This window comes from Rhagoletis pomonella, unplaced genomic scaffold, assembly GCF_013731165.1.
Source record: "Rhagoletis pomonella isolate Grant_MI unplaced genomic scaffold, Rhpom_1.0 Rhpom_scaffold_00007, whole genome shotgun sequence".
Classification (NCBI taxonomy): Eukaryota; Metazoa; Arthropoda; class Insecta; order Diptera; family Tephritidae; genus Rhagoletis; species Rhagoletis pomonella.
The window spans coordinates 33,711,870-33,730,322 of NW_023458561.1; the positions used below are offsets into that span (position 1 = coordinate 33,711,870).

Here is an 18,453-nt window from a genome sequence, read left to right on the forward strand (position 1 = left end):
TGTTTTCCAGGTACATATCTGTTCTGTACCTTAGTAATGAGATCCCATGGCACCGGAAATAAAAATTAAATACCATGATTTTTAGTTTTAGATCATTGCAAAATTGTTAGTTTTAAATGTTTATTTTAAAATCAAGAATAATAGTTAAATTTTGATTTTTATTTTTTCAATCATTGTCAATCGTTATAAGGAAGACGGATTTTTGATTACCGTTTTAAATCCTCTATGATCTATTTAAATATGAAGATAACGGTTATGGGATGATGGAAATTTTTTTTTTCAAAAATAAAGTTTATGTTTTTAATGAAAAAATAAAAATCATAAATAACTAAAATGAAATGACGAAGTATTTAACACTCTCCTTTATTCACAGACAAGAAGACCAGCTTCTCTAGTGATCTCAGAAAGAATGATTAGTGCATCTGGCATCATTTATACTAAAAAAATACAAATATTTAGTTTGTGTCCTTTTTGTGCGACAAAGCTTCGTTTCACAATTAATTATATGAAAATCTTTAACTTTAATAAAAAACTTGATTATAAAAAATACAAAGAACAAATTTTTCCGAAAAAGGCTTTCAATTAAAATTTCTAGAGTCAATATCCGGTAATTCGGCCGGATACCGATCTAAAAAGTCGGATAACCAAAATATGGCTGCATAAGCCGGACTCCGGATATACCGAATACTCGGCACATCACTAGTTATTACTTACTGTGACAACCGTCTAAACAATTCACAATCTCATTGTGAAACAAATCAAAATAATATAGTCAACATATAGTTTTCACTGCTTCCTCCTGGATCACTAAATCCAGGCGTAACAAATCCAACAAAGTATTAGGAGCAACAGCGGCTCTGTTGAATTTCTGTTAGGTAAGAGGCAACAAAGACGCCATGCCGCCTGGCTGCAGATCACCGAGAGTCGGAAGTAACGTTGCTTAACAACGCCTCTCAACATAATCTAAAGTAGGGATCACACGAGTTGTACATTTGTCTGGATTTATCCATTTTCACCGTTACAGAGTGGTGTTGTTTGGAAAGTTGTTATTGAGCAGAACTCATTGTCGTTAAACATTTCTAGACAATACCACTCTGTAACTGCCAAATGTACAAATTGTGTGATCTCTGCTTAAGACTCCCACTTTGTACTCCTCTGCCTCCAGACCCGACTCGAGCTTTGTTACAAGGTCGTGTAGAGCTGATACGCATGGTTGATACGATCAGTTAGTATGCTTGTTGGTGTCTTCCCACCAAAACCTTTTATCTAATGTACATTCCTTCAGAATGAAAGCTGTCAAACTGATTGGCATATAATCATCCTTTTCTAGTTTTCTCCATTACACTTTGTATCTTCGGATAACCACCACCCAGGCGAAGTGATTTAAGGCCGTCAAAAGAGGCTAGAGAAAATGTTACTGTCTCCTCAGTCACCATCCGTGATACTATAAACTACTTTAGTCTGGTAGTTTTAGGTGTTCAGCAGCGTCAAAGAAGTAATGACAGATAAAGAAAATGCTCAACATCGAAAACCAGCTATTTCAGAAAATGGCTCTGGCTTAAGACGCCCGACATCAGAAGAACCCCATATTTCAAAATTAGCTTGAAGAACGCCCTATCTCAGAATTTTGTTCTAAAATGCCTATCTCAACTGAAAATATGAGCCGTTTATTTTGAAATGTGCTTTAATGACCAGCTACTTGTAACCTAATGCATCTGTAAATCGTATTATCATCATAAACTAACGTAAAAACTTTCTAGTTTTGGTTGGTGGAGTTAAATGAACAACCGACGCGTTCAGATACAAGTAGCCGGTGATTTAAGCACAAGAGGCGTAAAGCGACTTATGCCACTCTCAAAATAAATGGCCCATATGTTAAAAATAGCTCTTTAGCTTTTCGCGCAAAATCCTGTAAAAATGTCAAACAGCAAAATTACTCTCTGAAGCGAGAGTAAAAAGTCAGCTTGACACATTTCATGATTTTACCGGAAGAAAAAGTTCGGGTAAAATCTTGCAACTTTATTCTCCACACAACTCTCCAAATATCACCCTTACGTACAGGATTTTGGAGCAATTTGGAGTACGAGATCATTTTTCCTGTAACTTCCTGCAAGTTCGTGTAAAAACCTGTAAGTTCAAGGAGTACTGGATCAGAGCTAATCTAATGATACAGGGCGTTTCTGAAACGAATTCAGAAATACAGCGTTCTTAATTAAAATTCTGATATAGGGCGTCCTGGAAAATCTCTCTGAAATAGGCCGTTTTCGAACCGGTTTCCGAGATAGATCGATCTTCGACTCAGCCGTCGAGATAAGGTAGGATTTCGTAGCCCCATTCATGAAATGGCGCCGTGGCGAATATACATGTGTACATTCGGGCATTGCCGTAGTGAAATATCACTTTCTTTTTGACGAAATTCGGCCGTTTTCGATTTTAAAGTTTCACTGAACTGGTCCGATGAGTTGGCGTATTATTTATTATTACTTCTGTGACACTTCGAAAACACACTTTCGCAATTTTTTCTTTAAAGCAATATTTCATAGGATTCCCAAAAAAATATTTTAACGATTAACTAGCCATAGGCGTATGCCCTTTTCATAGAAGCTTCATAAAAATATACAACAAGTGAAGCCTATTCTTTTTAATTCCAAAGTCAAACTTTCTAAAGTCACTTCAGTTACTTTTATCAAAATATTATAGATTTATCAGTTTTCTCTCTTCGGAGGCTTTCTGCATAGTTGAAGAAAATACTGGGTTTTATGTTTTATGAAATTTCATAAGGCATATATATATGTACATACATATATACAAAATATACGTTTGTCAGAAAATGCGAGAAACTATTTCTTAGCAAATGATAATCACTTGGGCAAGGGCGACTTTTCCTTAGGTTTTTTAAACAAATTCTTACAAAAATTTGCTCCAGCTTTTGCTGAGAGGTAAATACATAAAATCGATGTGTAAATTTTTAGCGCATAATCTCAAAAATGCCAAATTTTGAGTTGTGACTCTTCTGAAGACGGTGTGCGATATGTATGTCCACATGTGACGTCGCACGAAGAAACATGCGTCCAAAAATTTGATTTTTCGTCCATATATTCAATAAGAAAACATATAGTAGATAATTCAAAACAACAAAAAAAAAATAAAACAATTGCTTTTCTATTTTAAAAGCGGATCTGAGCCAAAAAGCTACATATAAAATCGTGCTACCTTTCCTTTCGGCCGTCCCGTAAAATTTCCCAAGCCAAGGTGTGTTTCTTCGTGAGGCGTCACATACATATGTATATGCATACTACATACATATCAAGAAACTTTCTCAAAAACTTTCAATTCAAAACTTTTTACTAAACCCCAAATGTCCTTTCTCCTCTCTTTCAGGTATATGAAATATCTCTATCCCTACGAATGCGATAAGAAAAATTTGAGTACACCCTCCGAACTACAGGCCGCCATCGACGGTAATCGCCGCGAAGGCCGCCGCTCCAGCTATGGCCAATACGAGGCAATGCATAGTCAAATGCAAATGGTGAGTAAAATCAAAAACTAATTTATATACTTAAAGCAAAAAATAATTATTAACACCATACTAATCGGCATTCCACTTTCTCTTTCTCCACACTCTAGCCACAAATCGGCCGTCAAACGCTGCCGCAAGGCATTCAACAAATGTCACCGTTGGCGCTTGTCACACACGCCGCCAACAATCAGCAGGCGCAAGCAGCGGCCGCCGCTGCTGCCGCACACCATAGACTGATGGCGCCCACCTTCGGCCAAATGCCGAATTTGGTGACGCACGAGTTCGAACAGCGTATGATGGAATACCTAAAACTGATACAGGTGAAGAAGGAGCAACAGAGTAGCGTTGCCGCGGCTGCAGTAGCGGCGGCGGCGGCCGCTGGCGGCAATGTTGCCGGAGTTGGAGTAGGCGAGGCTGCTGCGGCAGCGATGGCCGCGGGGCGTGTAGGTGCAGGTGCAGCTTCTGCTGGTGTTGGGGGTGGTGGTGGTGGTGGTGGCAGCGCCGGACACATAAAGCCGCAACGCCAGCGTTCACAGAGCCCAGAGATGAGTACGCGCGAGGCGATGAATGCATTGGAGATGTCACGTGTAGCCTTTTGGCAAATGTATCACAACAACACCAGCCCGCCAGCGTCGATGAATGCCTCGCCCCAGGGAAGTGCTTTAGGTGCCGCAAGCATTGGCGGTGGTGGCGTCAGCGGCGGTGTTGCACTTGGCGTAGCGGGTCTGAGCGAACAGCAGTGAGTATTTTTAATCGTTATTAATGGCGCCATCTGCTGGTAGTTTTACTGGCATATTCACCTCACTAGTGCCACATGCTCTGCCTGTGGTTTGCATCCATACTAATCACTGTATTTTGTTTTTCACCATCTTTCTAGCAGCGAGGCTTTGAATCTTTCCGACTCACCGCCCAATCTCACCAACATAAAACGGGAACGTGAACGCGAACAAACACCGGATGCTTGCGACCGCGACGATTTCCAACATCAACCACCGCCAGCGAAACGTGGCGTTGGTGGTGCGTCAGCTCTCAGCTTTCCAACCAGCTTTTATCTACCGCCTGGCATGGCAGCAGCAGCAGCAGCGGCAGCGGCCAATTTTCATCAACACAACAGCAACAATCTGCCACAGGACTCGGATGGTGAGGATAACGATGAGGATGGCAGCGATGCACATAACATGACTGGCAACTCATTGACACATACGGGCGCAGGCGGTGACGGTGACGGCGGCGACGGCGACGGCGACGAGAACGATCGGTCGGCATCAATGAATGGCCATCACCACCACCACCCGCAGCATCATCGCCATCAGCATTTGCCACACAATTTGCACCTGCCGCATCATCAACATCTCGGCAACAGTTCGAGCGGTAATCACGATAAGTCTGATGACTCGGCCATCGAGAATTCGCCTTCGACTAGTGCGGCGTCCGCAGGTGGTGGCGGTGGCGGTAGTGGTGATGGTGGTGCTGGCAGCGGCAATGGCATTGTTGGCGTGAGCAGTGGACACATCTCTCCGATATCCACAAAGAAGATACATCTTTCTAAACAGCATAACAATAATGGTGCCACTTCAGCGATGGACTGCAGCGGCAGTGGTACGGGTGGGCAGTCTAGAAGCCCAGATTTGGGTGGTGTAGAAGATGCTCTCAACCTGCTATCGGGCATGCAATTCCGCGTTATGCGAAATGGTAAGTATAAGCGACGTGAGGGAAGTTTAATTTACTCTCTTTTAGTGGAGATAGGATAAGTGAAATTTAGAGTTGAACAATTTGCAAGTTTGTAGGTTCATGGAGGAAATGTACATTTGTGGTAGGAACTAGTAAGCAATTTTTTAGATGCAAAACAGGGGCAGTGGCGCAACTCGCACTTCGTTATGAGACAAAAAGGGAAAAAGTCGTTTCTAAACAGGATTTTTTCTGATCAAGTTTGAAGCAGAGTTACATACTTAGATCTTTCATATAGATAGCAAATTCATACAGGCTTTTACTTCTATCGACTATGAAAAGCATTCAAGTCAGGCAAATAAGAGACTGTTTTCTTAAAGAAACCTCTTTTTTATTAAGTACGGCTACCGGCTAGGAAGATCAGCCATTCGTGGTTTTCAAAGTCTTAGATTTAGTAATATATTGTGAACAAAGGGTATGCTACAGGTTTCTCCCTAAGCACACAAGGCCCTTTCGTCAATATGGAGCATCCTCTTATCGACACCTTGCTCCGGAATAAAAAGGTAGAGACTTGCAAGGCTGTAGCCCCTTCTAGCGAGCAAGAGAAAGTCAGGTTCTCATCCACGAAATGTTGCTTACATTACAGTCTCTCGTATTTAACGGCCTACCATGTCTATTTAGCGACACAGACTCGCAATTCAGAGCTATGCAGAGAGCATTGCTATCATCTCTTAGAAAAAGAATAGAAGGAGTCTAATCGAACGAATTGATGACAAGCTCTCATGGAAGTCAGGTAGATATAGTTATGTAAATGGCCAGGACCTTGAGATGGACATTTCGATAACTTACTATCCACGCAGCCGAAGATCAGGAAACCTCAAAAAGTTTCTATCCAGACAGGAGTGTTATTCAAGTGTCTTCTGCTTATGCAAATTTTATTGAGAAAAGGAACGATCAGGGTGTTGGAGCAAGAATCTATGGATTACCACCCAGTTTGCAACATGGAGGAAGACGAATCTGTCTTCCAGGCTGAGGTTTACGCGAAAGAACCATTTCTAAGACGGTCTATTAAATTAGATATTTTGACCAGAAAAGAAGTATTCCAGGTATTTAAAGGCTCAAACCCTTCCTCAGACAGCAAGATCTCTAAATCTAAACTGCGGCAGTAGGGATCAGTGTCGACATTAAGTCGCTACGCGGTCAGTGAACCTGTAAGAAGCGAGAGCTGGCGTTAAGCCAGTCAACAACTGGCTCGAAGGACCTTCCAACTTTGCATATCAAGGTTTTTGCCCAGCGCTGGCTGAGCCTACTGTGAGCTCTTCTGGCCAGGCATAGGCCGAAGTTTGCCACGGTACTCCTATGCCCTCCCTATCCGAGGCGATGGCCTCGAAGGTGCGCTGCCTAGCCGTGCAATTTTCAAATCAGCTTGAATTGGAAGTATTCTGAGGCAGTTGAGAGAAAGGTCAGGCATCCCCGACCAGTTTCCAACGTACCATTAGCGGTACCAGTACTCTGATTGCCGCTTGGCTATCAGAGTAGATACATCGGCAAAGCATTGGTGTGTAGCCAATTGGCTGCCTCTTATATAGTATATGCCATAATAATAGTCACTAGTCATTTTTGAAATTTGGGGTTTGCCTATTTACATCAGTGCAAGGTGTGGCGGAAACATCAGAGCATACAATGTGTAGCTATCACCCTCTCCTAAAAATAATCTACAGCCGTATTCCAACATTCGATATCGCTCATCACCAAATATCTCCCAAATAAAACAGGCGTGCACATGCAACATGTAGTTTCATGTCCCCTCATTCTGCCAGATTTTGCTGTTTACACATTGCATCTGTTACTTTTCCATGTTGCATACTTTTAGGCCCACTGCTTTTCATTTAGAGAATTTTGTCCACGAAAATGTAGGTAGCGATTTTCAGAATTCCACTGCTGTTTTACCCCCGAATTCTGTGCTATTGAAAATTGTCAAGCTTGACTAATTGTCAAAAGAACTATGAACAAAACTATGCTGCGTAACTTCAATTTTAGGCGCTTTAAAACGCACAACTTATTTAGTCAAATACAAACAAATCCTAGCGGCATAGTTTTAGGCGCAAATTTTTGACAAATAAATAGTCCAGTTTGCTTATTTGTCAAGTGCACAGAATTGCGGGGTTAGTCTTATGATTATAATATTGAATTATTATAATATTGAATTATGATTATAATATTGAATTCCTTAATTCCTTTCTCGACGAATTATCACCTCTAAAAAAATTGTAATCTAATTTTTCTTTTTTTCCTTTTCTTTCTTCCTGCAGGCACTAGCGCCAATGGTGAACCACAATTGGTCGTCAATCTCGAATTAAACGGCATAAAATATTCGGGTCTATTAATAGCCAATACAACCGGTAACAGTTCCAGTAACATCTCACCCGCGGACCTAAGCCAGAATAAAACGGAACTCTTAGACAGCAATAATATGACAGATACGACGGAGGAAGCCAAAGATGTGAGCGGGGGTGGTATAAGTGGCGCAGATGCTGATATCGAAGATGAAGACATTGCCGATGCAGCCAGTACAACGAGTACCGAAGAAACGCCGACAAAGGTGATGAAAAGTGGGGGCGCTGCAGTTGGAGCTAATAGCAATGGACCCTTAAGCGATGGTGGCGTTTTACAAGATGCGCTTATGACAACGTCATAAGCCAAGGCAAAGGAGAAGGAGGGAAAATGTGAAAAAGGAAAAATATTTACAGGAAACTATTTGAACGTAAGGTTGCTGCCGCAACAGTGAGCCAGAGGGTAACAGCAAAGTGGACAGCTACAAAACTTCGAGAAGTGTAGGAAGAAAGAGTTCAAACCTTTGCTATGATAACTACTTATAGAAAATAAGCATACCGAAATATGACTGGAATAAAGAAAATCCTAGAATAATATAAAATGAAAATGTTCCACAGCTCACGCTGAATTGTACATAGAATAAGACAACAAATAAGCAGTAAATAAGATCTACTCCACCATGTGCGACGCAGATCGTTCTTTAGTAAAAATTTCTTTCGATGCTTACGGCATTGCTTTAATAATAAATAACTTTCAAATCTCTACACGCGACGAAGTAAATGCACCAGGCTATTAAGGAGCATTTCAAATTCCGAACGATTTCAAGGACCGAACTCAGAACACCGATTTATACGCCTACAGCAGAAACAATATTAACATCGGAGGCTACAGAAGTAATCGTAGCTTGCATTTCCTAATCAGTCTCTGCGTTTAAAACCATTTCAAAGCCTTTTTAAATTTTTAAAGCGAACTTAAGCGAATGGAAGGAAGCTACAGGGCAAAAATGTCGTATTCAGTATTTCTAAGTGGTAGTGCTTCCGAATTAGAAATATTTATAAAAAATGGTGGTTTAAAATAATTGTGAAAGCAGGAAAAATGCACAATACTGAAGGAGAAGAAAATCTTCGGAACCCAGCTCTAAATGAAGAATAGAAATCGCGCATATTTGCAAGTAAACTAAAAATACCAAAGCATACAATTGATTTAACATAGAAATGTACATACATACATACATACCTACATACATAATTTTAATTAAAGTGTTATTTTTCTGTAAGAAAACTACTGAAAAACTAAGCGCAGCTGCATTTGTAATAGCTTCACTTAAGCGAGTATTTTAACTTTAAATATATCTGCTATTAATTTCGGTTATAAACTTAAATATAGATATATAAACACACACATATGTATGCATATGACGAATTTGTCAACAAAAAAAAAATATTTGCCTAAACTTAGTTTATATATGGAAATCCTGAATGCTTATAAAAACTAATTTATACATACATATAAGCATATAATTTTTTGTTCTTTGTCAGTAATTTGGAAAGATTTTGTTTCTTGTAAAAAGATTTGTAGGCTACCTATTTTTAAAATGTAGTTTTTATATGCATGTAGATGAATAACATAAGTGAATTTATTTAAAATAGCTTAAGTACTAAGCTTTAGGTTAAAGCTTAAAATTAAGTTTAGTAGATAATGTACGATAAGAAAAATCCGGATTGTAACTGTTAAACTGTGTCACATACCTACATACATGTACCGCATACATTTAAATAATTATCGCGCCGAAAGTTATTGACTTATTTTATTAGATGCCTAAAATAAAATTCAATAAAAAAATATCTACTTAAAAAAAAACTTGCTGTATGATGCATTTCTCGCTCTAATTTATATTGGGTTCCTTTTAGCAGGTTGGAATTGTTTTAGATTGATATTGTTTGTTTTATTCACCGCGCGCTTTTATTACAGCAATCGCTTTAACTAAGCTTTTCAAGTACTTTGTTCAATTAAATAGCTTTGACTTAGTATTTAAATAGCTTTGTTCAACTCAACAGCTTTCACAAAGTTTTTCGTGAGCTTTCCTACGATTTTCCTATTTGGAAAAAAACCAGAGCTCCTAGATTTTCGTTCACATTTATGATTTCACAAAGCCTTTAAAACTTCTAAAGTTTTGTAGAACTTTCAACCACTTAATGGAAATAAAAATTCTATTTTAGTTGAAAAGCACTTTTTAATTGCGGATAAAAGGTGCAACTGTAAAACGCTTTCACCGACCTTTTCAGGATCTTGACAGATTCCTTTTTGTTTATTTAATTTCCATTATTTTTTTTAAACATAGCATCCTATAACAAAAAACTTTATACAAAGTTTATAATAATTCACTTTTTTGACTTATATATTGTTTTTGGAAGTATGCAGCTTCTAAGCCCAATAAATTTTAGTATAAAAAGACGCAAGTTTCAAGTTTCTAAAAAATCGAGGGTTTTGCGCATTTTCTTCTATATAAAACAAAATAGGCGAATATAAGCATATTGTATAGAAGAAAATGCGTAACAGTTTCAACAAAAAAAAATTATTTATTTGAAACAATAATGTTTTTGATTTATTTCCTGCATTAATTGCATTTTAAAAGTATATGACCTCTGTATACCCAGTTTTCACTTCTACCATTTTATATAGCTCGCGGATTTGTTGTATAAATGGTTTATATGTACATAGGTATTTTACAACACTTCATTATTTATTTTATGCATACTTTATAATTAATTTCTAATGGAGCGTTGTGCTTTGTATTATTTTACTAATAGTTTAATTAAAGTTTGATGTAAATACAAAAACCAATACAAATACATATAAAGGTTTAGGAAAAAGTACATAGTGTACATTAAAATATTTGTATTACTATAAATAAGTGCATGATTAGCTTAAACATGTCCCTAAATAATTTTCATACCTTACCTTAGTACCCAGGCAGGATATTTAGTAAAAGTGAAGAGAAATAATAACTATATTCTGTACTAAATAAATATAAACTATACAGTTACTAAATGAAAAAATAGGTATGTGGTATTTGATTGGTAAAGAGCTGGTAATATTTTGGCGAAAAAGTCAATTCTAATTTTCAGTAATGGCAGTGTATTACTGATGACAACTGGGAACTGAAAGCTGGTAACTGAGTTTCCAAACTAAATTTTTTGTGGTTCCTGCGGAAATTTTGAGTGAGAAAATGATTTTATTTTTTTAACTGTGCATATTTCTTAAGCTCAAGCAAGGCTATTTAAAGGTTTAGCCTTGAGTGTAGGCCAAAATGGATATAAATCTACTATTGCTGCAATACATTGTCAAACTCAGGTAATTGGAAAGGCATTGTTGTATGCGCGTTCCTTGACATTTCAGCTGTGTTTGATAGTTCATCATGCGAAGAAAAATCCAAGGCCATGGCAAGATGGGATATTCTTAATACTCATCTACGTGGTGGGCAGCGATGAAGGCTTCAAACTGACAAGGAATGGTTCTCTGAAAAGAGTATGTTAGTAAACCCACCAAAGTCCACCATCGCTTCTTGACCAAAAGAAGGAAAGTCAACTTAACTTAACACTCATAGGGAATTTCGTAAATTATTTATCGCCTGAGGCGAATTATCTAGGAATAACCCTGAACAAAGGGTTCAACTAGAAGTCAGGTATCATAGATGTTAACAACAAGAATTTCAGAGACGTAACGGTAAAATATAGGGTATATCGCCCAAAATGACGTTTTGGTCACTCATTACCGCGACAAAACCGATTATCACGTAAACAGTAATGGCCTAGTCACGATATAGAGAACAAAGGTGGCGCCCATCTCCGTACCGCTTTCCGCTGAATTTGACAGAATCGCTGTTTGTATGACGTCACACTTGTGCCACTTGTTTACGTTTTTCTTGCAACTGGTTACGACGCTATGCTGGGAAGATGACACTGATGAGTCTGAGTCTGTGTAGCCATCACATGAGCTATACGCACCTGCCGGAGCAAAACACTGAGGGCCATGATAGCTGTACCACATATACCCATACTAATTGACAATGAGGCTTCCGGGGACGCTTTGTGTCTCAGAAACTTGGTAAGCACCAGAAGTCAAGACTTTCGTAAGCGCTTGATGGTTTTAAAACCATTCTTTTAAGATCAAACTCGCACACAAAATGCTACCGTAATTAGCCTTCAACAAGCCCTACAAGTTCGTTAATAACTCCTGAAAGCGGCACTTGCAGCCTTTGGTATACTGGTGCATGCATGCTCGAGGATGGCAATGTCAGACATTTCTAAAAGCCCTGAACTCTTTCAAAATTACATCAAGGCTTCTGGTCAACTGCAAAACTCTATTGAGCCAATCAAACACGCACAAGTAGTGTGTACCTGGATATATGGATTTTGGTGGCAACGCGGGAGCTGAAGTTCTAGAAAAGCCTGGGTCCCAATGCGTTTATATGATCCCAATTAAGTCATATGATCTTTCTGAGTGCCTAGGGAAAAACGCACCTAATAACTTTATAACATCCTCTAGATGAATTTTGGAATGATTTCTGAATTATAGACGAGAGGGTCTGAGAATTTTCACAGACCACATGACAGTACTTGAGGTTCTGCGGCTGGAAAACATTGTGTGGTTGTCCATGTACAAAGTAAGTCAATAGCTCTCTTACTTCTTAAATGGTCTAAGGATGGAGTCAATTTTTATGGGATCAGCTCAGTAGATCTATGTAGGTCGCTTCTATTTCCTCAAATATTAATAATTATTACAGAGAATTTAACTCAATAAAGTTATGTTGCATCATTATAAATAGTTCAATATCTATGTATTAGGAAAATATTTCATCAATGAAATATAGAGATAAAACATATTTTGTTAAATTTTTTCAATTTGGGTACTCTTTTTGGTACATAAAAAAAGAAGTAAGTGGTCCACAGCACAGCATAAAAATTCCATTTGAATACAACGGACAAAGCGGAAGTCCCGGTGAGGAAAAGGAAGAGCACAATTTAGAATTTTTAACAGGAGGTGGCGCTTTTGTGCGCGGCTAAAATACTGGTTTTGCCTACTACATTGGTCAACGTATTTAAAAGCAAATAATGTGGTTTGTGTCTCTACTAAACCGGAGAAGCAGGAATGTTTTTGGAAGTACTATAAATTTTAATTCCTTGTTCCGCCAGTTGTGCTGTTATGATGTGAATGTGTGGTTTATACTTTTTCTTATTTATAAAATAAAATGAGGACATAAGTGCTTAAACCGTACAAATGTTACATATGTATGTACATATCTACATACATAGGCGCCTTGATATTCTGATGCACATAAAATTTACAGTGAGAAAAGAAATCCAAGGGTGGGTCAATAAGTAATTTTTAAATTCAAATTTGTGAGTGTGCATTACAGTTTGACTAACACAATTAAAAAATACATATCTTCACCCAACAAGCAAAATAAACTTAAAGAAAGCTTCTTTTAAGTTTACAATTATAAACATTAAGCTTGCAAAACGTTGATTTTTTGCTTATAAAACGGTTGAAAGTAATCGTAATATCATCGAAATGGAACCTTGGTTATAAGCGTGGAAATATAAACTTATAATAAATGTTCAAAAGACAGCTGTATATAAGCGTATAAATGTAAACTTATAATAAAGGTTAAAAAATTTGGTTTATAAGCCTATGAATATAAGCTTACTAAAAATTTTCAAAAGAAGGCTTTTTACAAACGTTTTTATAACCGTTCATTTAAACGATACATAGATTGTTTAACATTTACCCGCCCTTATTGTAGAACCCTTTATATTACATGTGCAGTAACATCCAAATATTTTCTAACAAATGTGATATAGAAACTAAAAGAAATGCGAATTTTCTGCCAACTCATTTACAGTCGCGAAAATGTAAATAACACACAAACATTAAGCATAAACAAATTATGTAATTATTACATCTTGTGCAGCAGCTTTCAATTAAATGCGGTTATTGGCAAAATGGAAAAATGACATCGATGCAGCTAAATATTCCGCTTCATCGCCGCCTATCTTTTTTAATTGAATGTAAAAGTAAGCAAGGATATAACTCAAGGAGAACTCATCATTTGAAGACTCGAATGCTCCACCGAATAGCGCAGCGGGTCCTGGATTGGAAGTAACGTTATGTTCAATTTGTTCTTCCGCGGAATTCACTCTTCAAATTTATAATTTCTTTACACTGTCTTTTTCACTTTTTAAATGCGACATTGACTTTATTTTATTTTATTTTAATAATATATTTTAAAGAACGTAAAGACGTCACTTAAAATTGAAAACATATTATATTTGCTGCTTCATTTCGTTGGCATTTGCATTTCATTTTTAAATTTAAATGATTTATAAATATTCGCTCTCAACACTTATTAAAGGTTTATTTGAAAATACTTGAAATAAACTTAATATTAAAAACGCTTATTTAACGCTTATTTATAGCAAACTTACTTACAAGTTATATTTTAAAATCAATCCTATTTGTATCACTCAATCGATTTTTTATTGATTGCCGGAGCGTATGATGAGCGCGAGAATGAGCAACCACCTTTGCCTTGAATTGTAAAATTTCCAAAATTTTTCGGTAGAAAAGAAGACGCGATTAATCGTGCCTTCCGTAGCCTTTTCCATTAATTGGATTTTAGAATTAAATATACAACAATGATTGGGTCGCTCTTTCGTTACATCAATGTTTGCATTTATATATAGTCAACCTAGCCCAAGGAAGTTTCACTCCAAAAATCGTGCCCCAATAAACATTTTTGTTAAATCTCAATTTGAGATTCATTTGAAAGTCAGTCCCTTTCTCAAATCTCAAACGTTACTTCTCAAACCCATCTCAAATAACTGCTGATAGCGTTCTCAAACTAAAAGGCACATTTTTAATATGAAAATTTCCCATACTTGTATTTTCAAATATAGAAATATTGGATACTCAATTTTTTCTCAAACGTGAGAGCAGCGGAACGAAATGAAATCCAGTTACTCTCATTGAAATACATATTTTTATAGTGTTGCCAATGATGCATGTAAAAAAATACACAGTTTTTATAGAAAAGGATTTTTTTGTTGGATTTATTTCATTTTCAATGGAGCATACTTACACGTAAATAATGTTTTTTTTTATTTTTTAATAAAAATATTTCATTTTAAGCAGGAAAATCGTTGGTCACTATCGATGCAGCAGATTATTTATTTCTTGCGGTTTTAAGTTTTAATGGCCAGTAAGTAGCTTTTGCCAGCAGATCAGTCACATAACGATCGATCACAAAATAATACTACACTCAGAAAAAAGTCAGCCAAATATATTCCTCTGAACACATGATTTGGTAACTATAAACAAATAATGTAACTATAACCAAATCATGTGTTGATAAAAACATTTTTAGTTGACGTAACTAAACTCTTTTTCAGTGTATAAACAAATTTTCATTCGAATCAATAAATTAAATGCATTTCAATTCACTCGAACGAGGAGCGATTTTCCGACAAATTGCGAATAACAGCATGTTCGAGGAGCCATTTTGCGACTGATGTAGCACACTACCGATAGGCTTCAACATCAGTGGTGCCAGATGTGGGGATTTCGCCCCATTTTGGGGATTTCTGAAACCATTTGGGGATAGATTTTTTCATTTGGGGATGTGGGGATTTGTTGGGGACTTTCGTTTGGTTTAAAATATTCATATTGAAATTAATATACATATATTTTACTGCCTTTCTTAAAAAAATTCTCTGACAAAAATTTTCTTTGTCAAATCATTATTCGTGGCAAATGCCTATTTTAATTGGCTTTCGCTGAACACACAATTTTCTCTCACTTCATTACACCAAATTGTAAAAGGATCGCTGTAATTGGTATTCACCGAATGGACTGCATATATTTCTGATTTCCTTAGTGTAAAAAGAATTTTACAGAGTGCACTAAAAAAATCTGACGAACTTACAGACACTAATGGGAATAGGAACCTTGAGCCGAAGGTATGTTGTTAACAGTCTCCAAAAACCATAAAACCAAGAAACCGCTATACGTAAATAATGGAATGATCTTATATATAGTACGTACACATATACATCTGTGAAAATTTGTAATAGAAAAGTATTCAAAACTGTAATTAAAATGAACTAACAGAAATGACAATACATATTTTTTATATCTTAGTTAAGGGGATTTAAATGGGGATTTATAAGAAAAATGGGGATTTTTTGGGGATAACTGCGGATTGATATGGGGATGCGCTACGCAAAAATTCTGGCAACACTGTTCGACATCTTTGCATTAGTGACACAGATGGAAGGGAACGTTATGCTAAAATTTTTTTTCTCAAATGTTTCTCAAACCGTTCTTAAGTTGATAAACAATATTTGAGAAATTTTTAATTTCAAATGCTAACAATGCTGAAAATCAAATTTGACAAAACCCGTGTAAATATATGTTTCAAACTTTCCCCAATATTAAAAAAAAATAAACAAATTTGCATAAAAGATTCGAGGTTTTTTAATTTCCAATAAAGATTTTGAGTATGCAGTTTTGTAGCTAATTTAATTCTAGTAGAAAAGTGCAAGTTTCATATGGCTAAAAATTACCGTTAATATTTTAAAATAATTTCTTTTCTCCCATTTGCTTCCATATAATGAATAAACACAATTTATTTTTATATGAAAGAAAATCGTAACATCATCGCCAAAAAAAAAGAAAAAAATCAACGGTAACTTTTAGCGACCTGAAACTTGCTGTTTTTAGGAAATTTAATTTAAAAAGTTCGAAATTTTTATGAAAGATTGTTGAATTTCTTTTAATATTGTACACATTTTTTGACAAAAACTTTGATTTACACAGATTTTGTTGAAGAATGAACTAAGTATGCTTTTATAAAAAAAAATAACCAAAATTAAAAAATAAAAAAAAAATAATATGTTAAAACTTGTCAAAATGTGGTGAGGCTGAAATTTGTAAGTATGTAGTTTCAATGCCCTAACTGTTTTAAATTATTTAACGCTTTAACATTTGCGCGTTTTCGCAGCTCTTCTGGTTTTAGTTTTTCCCTTTTTACTTTTCTTATGATTTCACAAACTAACTTCAGTACTTTACCGCTTTGATTCACAACAAAGTTAAGGCCGCAAATTCTGCCCTGCGAATCAAGACATACGTATGTACAAACATATGTATGTACGTACTCATACAGCTCTGCGTGTCGGCATTTCATTCTTGTCCTCCAGCAACCAACCTTGGTGGGTGACAATGTCATTTAAACGTTCAACCGACAGCATGTTGCCCGTTGGCCTTGTTTCACCTGCCAGGCGCTGTAACTGTGCGCACTTTGAAGAGTACCTGCTACTACCGGATGTCATAACAACCGAGCAATCTGGCAGCCATCCAACCAGACCGGGACTTGCAAAGCCAGCCAGTAGTCAGTCATTCAGTCATACAGTTAACCTTGCACCCAAACTATCCCTGCCCTGCCGGTGAAATATGTATTATTTTTTTTTCATCATTTCAGAAGTTTATCTCATTTCTTCGCATCTCATCCTTTCGCCGACCGGCAGTTAAATTCAGTTCAGATGTGTCGGGCAACAAATTGTTGCAATTCGCAGTTAACGTATTGGCTCTGCTGGCACCAAGTGAACTATGAGCAAAATATTATTGCGTTAAGTTTGTTGCAATGATGGTTTTATGATGCCCCTGTCTCTTGTGAGTTAACAAATGTTTAAGGACATGGCAAGTGAAGTTGTGGTGTTGTCGACAAGGCCGTTGATTGCCCGTACGACATGATGCATATTGTACATAGTTATGCTTGTAATGTTTATACTTTTAGGTATTGCCATGACAGCACTTTTACTTTGTTGTTGTATCAGTAGCCTTTTGGTTGTCTTTTCTGACATTTCCGAGTTGGTTTATACGAAATAATGCTCTATTGTAAGGACAGCATAACTTAGTGTTATTTGATATTTTTATAATCTGTTGATAAGAAATTCATGCACGTGCCTCTCTTGCTTAAGAGTTTTTATTATCTTTGATATTATGTATAGATGTATTTATATTAAAAAAAAAAGGTTTAAGTTTATTTGTTGCTGTCGGTTGATTCTTCCGACCAGAAGAGAAGATGGTGTATCTTGGAACGAATTTCTGTCATTCCTTGATATTTATTCAGGTGAGCAACGCAAGTGAAAACTTAATTGCAAATATGTATGTACATTCGTATGCATGTATGTATGTATGTTAGGGTTGTCGGTAAAATATCTACATTTAACTTTACATTTTAAAAGGTAACCCCTTTTATTTTGTTCTACGTACAAAATAAAGACATCGACAAAAATCCCCAAGTTTTATTTCAAAGTCCACAAAAATTCGAAAAGATTTTCACTTGAAATTTGATAAATTTGACATACTATTGAAACCGACTCATATAATGTCATAAACTCGATGAGTCTAGATGTTGTAGAAATTTGGCGAATGAAAAACAAAACTTAATTTTTTTAAACTCTTGTAGCGACCACAAAATTGTTTCTTTAAATTTTGAAATTTTTCGTGGATGTCTTTATTTTGTACGTAGAACAAAATTAAGTGATGTCCCATGATTTTGATATTTTTAAGGACCACCCTAATGTATATTGACAATTTTTGACTATTAATTTTTTATTATTAAATTTTAATGATTTTTTTTTAGAAAACATAGTTTATTCTTTAACATAAATCGTATATATCCAAGTTTCAAACTTTGTGCAATATTTAAAAAAATTCGAACATACCCCAAAATTTTTTTTATATAAGAAAATATGCGACCTTCAACAAAAAAAGATTGCCAAAAATCACTACTACAAACCTGCACTTTAGTTACTATACTAAATTTGAATTGGCTACAAAACAGCGTTCTCAAAATTTGTCTAAGAATC

The 18,453-nt window shown here is 36.3% G+C and overlaps 1 protein-coding gene across 1 annotated transcript in view; it reads left to right on the plus strand.

The window, feature by feature from the left end:
• LOC118743790 (protein dead ringer) overlaps positions 1 to 9,614 on the plus strand; it is a 116,235-nt gene extending 106,621 nt beyond the window's left edge. The window contains exons 6-9 of the mRNA XM_036476555.1: positions 3,382 to 3,529; positions 3,628 to 4,259; positions 4,398 to 5,212; positions 7,501 to 9,614. Of these exons, the coding sequence (XP_036332448.1) occupies positions 3,382 to 3,529; positions 3,628 to 4,259; positions 4,398 to 5,212; positions 7,501 to 7,886 (1,981 nt within the window). The 3' untranslated portion in view covers positions 7,887 to 9,614. The remainder of the gene's footprint in view (positions 1 to 3,381; positions 3,530 to 3,627; positions 4,260 to 4,397; positions 5,213 to 7,500) is intronic.
• Positions 9,615 to 18,453: the final 8,839 nt, after the last annotated feature.